This window comes from Cynoglossus semilaevis, chromosome 6 (genome assembly GCF_000523025.1).
Source record: "Cynoglossus semilaevis isolate Cse_v1.0 chromosome 6, Cse_v1.0, whole genome shotgun sequence".
NCBI classification, from domain to species: domain Eukaryota; kingdom Metazoa; phylum Chordata; class Actinopteri; order Pleuronectiformes; family Cynoglossidae; genus Cynoglossus; species Cynoglossus semilaevis.
The window spans coordinates 14,030,308-14,038,862 of record NC_024312.1 but is presented as its reverse complement, the minus strand read 5'-3'; the positions used below and the strand labels follow the sequence as shown (position 1 = coordinate 14,038,862).

Below are 8,555 nucleotides of genomic sequence, written 5' to 3'. Positions count from 1 at the left end.
GAGTGATGGATATAAAACTGCGTGTCAGAGTTCCATGAACTGCTTGTCCTTGTCTACAGACTTGATTTAAACATCCAGGGTGGAATCTTTCCTCTGGGTTTTGTTCACTTTTTCAATCAGATTTTTTGGTCTGATTTGGGAAGTTGAGCTTGTTAGGGATTTCCTCCTGGCCTATCAAAAACATTTCTCAGGAAAGTACAAGAAAAACAAACGTCTACCGATGAGACACCGAGTTTGGAGAGCAGAGTCTGGAGACTTCACAGTATGGATTCTTGTTTAAGTGTGCGGTTAATTAGCATTTGTTCATCGCAGGCATAAAAAAAGGGGCTGTGAACCAGGATGGAATGAACTTCAACAGTGGTTGCAGCACAGTGCTGATACTGTTGGTTTATTATATATAGAGAAAATGTGTGGGGTTCAATCCGACATCTATATTTTTTGTACATAAAATAATAAGATAGACTATGTCAAAGTATTTAAAATAGTACTTAACATTAACCTTTCTTAACTGGGTACATATTTATGTCCCAATACATATATTGACGGCTATTTATTGTTTTTAAGTGTAATGTAATAATACACACACGACTTGGAAATAGTTGGTTTTTTTCATTTTGTTTTCTTTCATATGTTGAACCACACATGTGTACAATCTCTGTATATTTTACACATTATGATTCATTTTTCAAATGGATATGATGCATGTTGACATAAACAACAGAACCAGTGTCAGTCATCTGTGCAGTAAATGTTACTTTCACTGCAGCACACTCTTGTTGGGAGAGTGTTTCCTCCACAGGCCAAACATCAGCTTCTCTCCATTATAGCTGTTGTTGCTGCTGTAAATAACGAGTAACTGCTTTCACAGAGCAGTCAGCTGTTTTCGTTTGGCTCTTTTTTTCTGGCACTGGAGTTTTTCCAGCTTTTGTCAAAACTACCAGCATTTGAATGGTTTGTTTAGTAGTTAATTTCCTGACACATCCAACTGTGCCAGGACTTTATTGCTTTCTAGACACATCTCTATCCTTCTTAATTTTCTTCTCATCGATTTATTTTTCAAAGCCCAAGTCTGCACAGGATTCCACAAATTATCACCACATTTAAACGCCAATCTTTTTTTAAAATGCTGGAATCATTATTCATGGGTTTGGCAAGTACTTGAGAGCGCCACAATTGTCAGCCCTGGAATCTGGATCATACCGGCCCCCAACAAAGCTGTGAGGCATTTGTATCATGATAACACAGACAAAAGAGTCTTTCAGATCATTACCCTGAACCTGAAACCAAAACCTCAGAGAGTCAGCTATTAGACGACTGTGATTTATTGAATTTTTTTTTCTTATTTGCCAAAAAACCTTTTCAGTTAATTTTTCACAGTGATGGCAGATGGCACCCTAGGCCAACTCCTATGCTGCCTGTGTTGTTGAAAAAGCAGCTGTGTGCTAAGTTGTTATTAACTCTCTACGTTAAACCAGTTCAACTGGACATGGAGTTCAACGACACGTTTTGACTTTCTCTCCCCTTCACTTTATATCATCTCATTTATCTTGACCACATTATTTACACATCCGTTCAAGCAGAGCTGTTCTACCATCACGTCACTGATTCACAGACACTTAACAGATTTACTGTGTCTGGATAAATTACAGACATGCCTCCCCCCCTTACTGCCTTACTGCCGCACAGTCGTTATCAGCCTTCAGATGGAAAAACAGAGGGCTCGTTGTTGTTCACCCCCACAAGCACTGACGAATACCCCCCTCGGTCCCTAATGTTTTTCTGTAGTATGAAAATTAAGACTTTGTTATTGTACGCTTTATTGCTCCCAGTGTTGTTCTTACCTCTCCCCAGAGCCCAGCCCGTCGTTAATCAAACGAGGAGAGCGTTGTGTGCAGTCAAATAAATATAATTCCAATTCTGTCCAATAGAGGGCGGTAGTACCCTGGTCTCCACTCTGTCATGAAAGGATCCTTTGTAGGTATTTTCACATTTTGCTCAGAATTGCTGCGACAGTATAATTTGCTCTTAACGTTAGTTATAGTTTTAACGACTTGTTCCAGGAGAAATACACAGCTGACTGTTAAGAAGAACAGACAAGTGTTCAGTGTTGACTTGGGTCAAAATCCCCTGAAAAGTCAATGCAAAAACTCAACACTGGCCACACACGCACAGCTTCCTTTGGATCTTTGCCTAACATCCTTCCCATGTTCTTAACTTTGTTAATTTAGTAAAAGAAAGTTGACAAAACCAAAAGAAATACCATGATAGGTTATAGGACAGGTTAAATAGAAGCTCCGAGGGGATTGGTCACTGGAGAGGAAGAGGATGAGGTCACGGTTACCTCACACACTTGTTACTTTAGTACTTTGTTATTAGTGTTGGGTGATAACTATCTTGATATTTTTCTACAAAATCTCAACATATGATATGCATCTTGACATTTTTTTCTCCTTAAAATAAAACCAAATTTGGCAAAGTCACATATTACAAATTTATATTTGAAAGAAAGCTGCTAAACCGGCATATATTGTATATATATCCCCAAAAAACCTGATTCATAAGATAAAACAACAACAGAGTAAATCTGTTAAAAAAACTACAATATAAACAACTGCATTCTTTTTTGGTTCCACGTGGAGGCAGTGTTTGGTCTTCAGACAGCAAAAGTGGTTGTAGACACAAAGAGCAGAGTCACTGTTAAAGGTGAAGCATCTTAATCTGTTTTTGTACTTTCACACACACTCTCACATTTCACTGATAATATATCGGCCTTGTTTCCTTTAAGGCTGTGTTTTACCGACATGCTAGAACCCTGCAGTCTCCCCCGGTATCCACCAGGCAGTGAGGAGAAGTAGGCCGTTTAAAGATAGCTCACAGCAGCCTCAATACTGGTTCTTAAAATACAGTCGCTTACAAAAGTTGACATGGCACCGTCTATTTATTATTCTTTTTTTTCTTTTCTTTTTTTAAAAAAAATAGAGTCTTCCCAATCACAAATAAATAGTGTGGCATTTGCTTTGGTGTTAGCACCTTTGCAGTGAATGTTGTCCTCCACATGGCTGAATAAATCCAATCCCATTATTGTACACACCCACGCCTGATTCAAAAGTCTTGAGTCAACTGAAGCCTACGATGAATGAATGAATTGAATCTATATACCACTATTAAACACACATTCCTGTTACACCACACTTGTAAAAGTGGCTGCAAAAAATAAATCAACAAGAGGCTAAATGTTTTCCTACATCCCAGTGTTTCCCTGGTTGTTGGCTGGAAACACTGAGAGTCAGTGTGTACTTAACTTCCCCACGGCCCACATTCAAAGGAAACTAGAACAGTGGTTTAAGTCAAAGACACGTCGGCCTAATGTTCTTCTTTTATGTGGGATGGCGGAACTATATAGTGACAAAGAAAGGACTTTATTGTGTCAGGCTTTCATGCTGTCTCGCAGACATGGCGGACAGAAATAGACATCGCACATGTGCAAATTCGTTTGATCGTTTCCTAAGAGGCTGCTAGAATCAGTAAATATTCCATGACTAATTGATCTCTTTATTTATCGTCAACGTTTGATAACTGACTAACTATTAGAATTATATTTTAAAAGAAATGGTAAAAAACTTTATCAAAAACATCAATTCGAACGTAGCCTCAGATTAAGGATCCACAGCAGTGATTTCCATTCACTTTGCCATGAGAAATTATCAATCAGTTTCATTGTCACTTTCTTTGGGACGACGATTAAATACCCATTCACTAAGTGGCAGGAAATGGCTATAAAAACTAAAGAATTCCTGCAAGGAATAGCTTTGTGTTCAGGTAAACCGGCCCAGGTTTCATACCGAGTAAGGTAGTTGTGAGTAAACTGAAACTAGAAAATCATTATAATTAATTACATACATGCTTTGTGACATGTGCTGGTAAATATATTCTCTGTAGTTACTGGACTAATCAGTCAGACCGACATTGGCTTCAAAAGTCAGGCTTTGAGCACCCCCACTGTACATGTGAAGACATTTACACCCACACATTAATATTGAGGTCAGATTGAAAAATGGAGACGACCCCTCCTCCCCATCATGGTAAACCCTGAGGCTAGTTTTCCCAGAGCTGTTCACTCATGTTAAAGCACAACCATCTGCCCAGAGAAAGGGCAATAAAATCTGAAAGAGACAAATATGTTTGTACTGGCATCAGCATCAGGGGGAAAAATGACAGAAGTAAAGAGGGCAGGGAGGGAGGATGCAGGGAAGAGGAGGAAGAGAGGTAGAGGAGGTTGTTTTGTACAGTCTTGCCTTCAGATCCAGGATGTTACAACAAGGAAAGTAGGGGGGATGAAGAGGAGAGAGAGAGGGAGAGAGAGAGAGAGGGAGGGAGAGAGAGGGGGAGGAAAAGAAGCAGGGGCGTGGCTTATTTGTGAGAGGAAAAGGGGAGGAGAAAGTACTTTCTGGAGAAAAGCATGGATTCTTCCGTTAGTGTGACACGCAGACACCCCTCTGCCTGCACTAAAAATGGAATGCTCCAGCTCGATCTGGGCTCTGTTGTTGTGCAGAGCTGCAGAAGGCCTGATAGAGCCAGTTAGTGGGGGAGAGAGAGAGAGAGAGGGAGAGAGAGAGAGAGGAAGAGTGACAGTGAAAGACAGAGAGAAAGAGAAAAATCTTGGCGTTCGTTTCATCATCAAGTGCAACTGGCGACCGCACAGAGGAAAGGGACAAAGACAACAAGAGGACAGAAGGAAGCATCAGGGACAGCAGGAAGAGTGACAGGCAAGGTGAAGGAGACGAGGGAGGAAGGAAGTCAGGGAAAGGGAGAGAGTCAGAGGTATGAGGAGGGGCCTGACTGACATTGCTGCTCTTCTCAACAGCTCTTTTTCACATCACACACACACACACAGACGTAGGCATACACAGAGGCACATGTAACCTCAGACAATTTGTGCACCACACAGTCGCTGCTCCTGTTTCCAAAGCCTTCACGGAGCTTTGCCCTCCATCCTTTCTTCTCTGAGGAAGGGGACAAGAGAGACACACAGGGAGAGGAGGCAGAGGAGGAGGGAAAAGGAGGAGGAGGGGAAGCTGTAACCCTCTCCTCTCCATTAGCCAGACACAAGGTGGAAAGACAGAACGAGAGAAGAGCCCGAGACTAAGAAAGGAGATTTCTGTTCCATCCGTGCCGTCTCCTGTGGTCACTTGGCCATCGGGCGGCTAACAGGCTCCGCTCATGTCCGTGAACTCGGAGAAATCATCGTCCCCTGAAAGGTAACACCTCCTCCTTCTCTTACACCTTACCCTTGTCATTTCATCCTCACGTTTGGGTGCGTGTGTGTGTGTGTGTGCTTCCCCATCTGCGTCTGTAATTGTGTCATCTTCCCACCCATCCCTCTCCTACCAGCAGCACCTCCATGTTTTTCGCTGTCGCTCTCTGTTTTTCTGTCTCTGTCTGAGTATCACAGGCTGGTTTCCACCATTGTCTGGGTCACAGGAGTCTGAATGTGGGGTAGGGGATGAAAATGCACTGCTTTACTGTTGTATGATGCTGGTTTGATTGAGTGCAGCACTGATACACTCCATCCTTATCTATTCCCAACATATATGTAAAGGATAAGACGACGAGTCCTACACACACTGAAAACACACTTGTGCTGCTGCTGCAGCTGCATCTGCTGCAACATCTACTGTGACCACAATGACAATAAACCACACACACACGCACACACACACACGCACATACTGTAAATGGTTGAGGCTCCCATAGCTTGCACAGCAAGAGTGTCAACACGTATCAACATTAGCACAGCAGCATGACGCACCTCAGCGTATCACAAAAATACAGTACAGACGTGCACCGCCGAGGAACGGCAACACACACCTTCATCGCAACAGACCAGCTACAAGTTCATCCTGTGGATTTCCAGAGTTTATAGGAAAACATGGCTCAATACATACATGCATCCAGGTTCTGACATAAGGGCAAAGACAAATACACACATACACACAGTTTCCTAAATATATTCATCATACATGACAGGCACTGAGACGTGTTTGAAATCAAAGACAGTGTCTCCTGTCTGCCTGTGTGCCATCAGCCTCAGACGCAGTCACAGTGTGTCGTACTGTGTGTCCAAACATCTCCACTGCATCAGTAGGATCCCATATCCTCTGACATCTTTCAGGTCCGGCCAACATCCCTATTTCTGTTTGCGGAATGTGGAAAGAGCTCGATTTGTCCGGTGTTGGAGTGTGAGGGTGAGCAGGCAGACTGGATGACTCAGGTAGCCATTGAGGCCGTGCCAAATACGATCAGGCAGATTCACTGCCATCATCTCAGCCTAACGCCAGGCTCCAGTCTGGCACCGTTAAACACACGGCACAGTAGGCAAACAGATAATGAATAAGTAAATGGGCACCAACAGTATCAGCCATTAAACACTAACTCTTGGGTAGGCAGGGGTTTTGGATGGAGGTGAAGTGAGGAAAACAGTTCTGGTTTTAGCGTCGAGGCTACCCATCCAGGATGCCTGATCGGGGGGACAACAACATACAGTGGTATGTGAAGTAGTGTGACCACCTTAAAGCTCTAGCATTGGGAGGTGTGTGAATTAATCCACTTGGCGAGTTCTCCTCCCTCTATTGTTTGGGTCACAGCTGTCTGAGTGTAATTAAGAATAATGCCGTCGTCCCTGGTTGCCTGGCATGTAACGACAAAGAAGTAGACTCGTACACACACCAACGACTGCCCTCTCCAACGGCTGCGGCGTCTCAAATGGCAGGGAAAACAATACGTGCCAGTCAGTTTGCTCCATTACAGGTTGATCAGTCAGATCGACAGAAGCTGATCCTCCATCTTCAAGAATGATACTGTGTTGAGTTATTTGTCACCTTGTGCAGAAATTCTGAGTTCACCAAACCGTTAAGAACGACAAATACAAAAACAAAGAGCCGTGATGGCCGAGGGTATGTCGACAGTCATCACACTGGAAAATCTGTGTATACATAATAGAAGCTACCATTGATGCTGATGTTGGGATTACAGAGAAGCATACGCTCCAGTGAAGACTAGGACTTTTCCCAGGAAGTCCATTAATTTCTCAGCAGGATGCCAGGCTTCATTCTGCACACATTACAAAACATTACAAAACACCCAACGCATGGGTTTGTAGACACTGAGAACGGATGCTTGACTGACCAGCCTGGCATATGTTACAAGTGTAACAAATTAAAACTTCATCTCATTACTAAGAATGTATTTTTGTATTTTTTCAGTAAATTATATTTATGTTGTCCCTCCATCTAGACTGGAAATACAAAAGTAAACATGTCAGTATTTGCTTTAATGTAAAAAAAAAATCATTTTCTTGAATTGATGTTATAGCAAAAAATAATGAATGGATATGAAGTACTTATACACGGTCTATAGTTTTACCAAGCACTGTCCATGTACTGTAGTGAGATGGCGTTTCTTGTTGTTTGTTCTTATGATCTTGTATCACAGAGTAGCAGTGGTGCATTCAGGTGCAATAAAATATGAATTTAGTTCCGTTTCAAAAAAGAGCTGACTCATGGTATATTTGAACAGCACTCCACTGTCAGGAGAAAAGTTAAAGGGATATTCCTGATATTGATAATTATTATTAATTATTCCACATTGTTTGAATGTGACATGAATCAACAGCCTTGTCATTCTTTAGGACTGGAGTAAGGTCAAAGGTTAGATGGTTGAAAAGATGGAACTGAAGCCAATATAAAGTCCACACTGAAGTTTTCTTTGTACAAAAGGAACCGGTCCTCGACTGGTCCGCCCTGGTTAAATAAAGGTTAAATGAGAAGAAAAATCAACATGTTTTTTTTTTAGCACTTGATAGTCTGAATAAATAAATCTGAAAACAGTGATCAGTAAAGCTGAGTTTGTTCATGTAGAAGTAAACAGAGAGAAGAACGGTGGACAGAAACCAGAGGAGAGAAATCCAGAATGAAGTGTTTCTCCACTAAACCAGGCCGATTCAGTCATGTTTGATCCTTCCTATCAATCTTAGGCCATATGTGTTAACTGGCCTCCGCCATCTTGTCTTGGTTGACCCACTTTGCCATGGACACACACAGACTCTGTTGTGCCAGTACATGAAAATAGATGATAGTACATGGTGGGGGAGATAGAAAGTACAAGAAGCTGCCCGGCTCTGGGTGTATTATTATTTTCTAGCCTCCATTATTCAAACATTTAACCAAACCTACTCTCCTGTCTGGAATTAATTAATTAAAATCTACACTGTATTTATTTGCTTCAATCAATCTGTTTTTTTTGGAAGATATCAACGTACACTCTACATCTACCCTTCTGCACAACATGAAGACCATGAAGCCGACTCTTTAATCCAAAATGTCTCGGTGTGGGTATTTGTTTAGTCAACACTGGTCTACAGGTTCCAGATCTTCCAGACTAACCCGACTCTCTGGCCAGGAATTTACACCCTGCTTCATGATTTAGTGCACGCTCGGAGTTGTGTGTCAAATATGAACACTGTGGCTACACTAACAGACGTGGTCATGTGATCTGGA

At 42.0% G+C, this 8,555-nt stretch overlaps 1 protein-coding gene across 5 annotated transcripts in view; it reads left to right on the top strand.

Moving 5' to 3' along the window:
• The window catches only part of srpk2 (SRSF protein kinase 2), a 39,885-nt gene that overhangs the window by 3,889 nt on the left and 27,441 nt on the right, over window positions 1–8,555 (top strand). The window contains exon 1 of one of the 5 annotated variants that reach the window (XM_025056400.1): window positions 4,217–5,258. The exons of the other annotated variants lie outside the window; for them this stretch is intronic. Coding sequence (XP_024912168.1) covers window positions 5,221–5,258 — 38 coding nt within the window. The 5' untranslated portion in view covers window positions 4,217–5,220. Of the gene's footprint in view, window positions 1–4,216; window positions 5,259–8,555 lie in introns of those variants that run through there. 5 annotated transcript variants of the gene reach the window in all.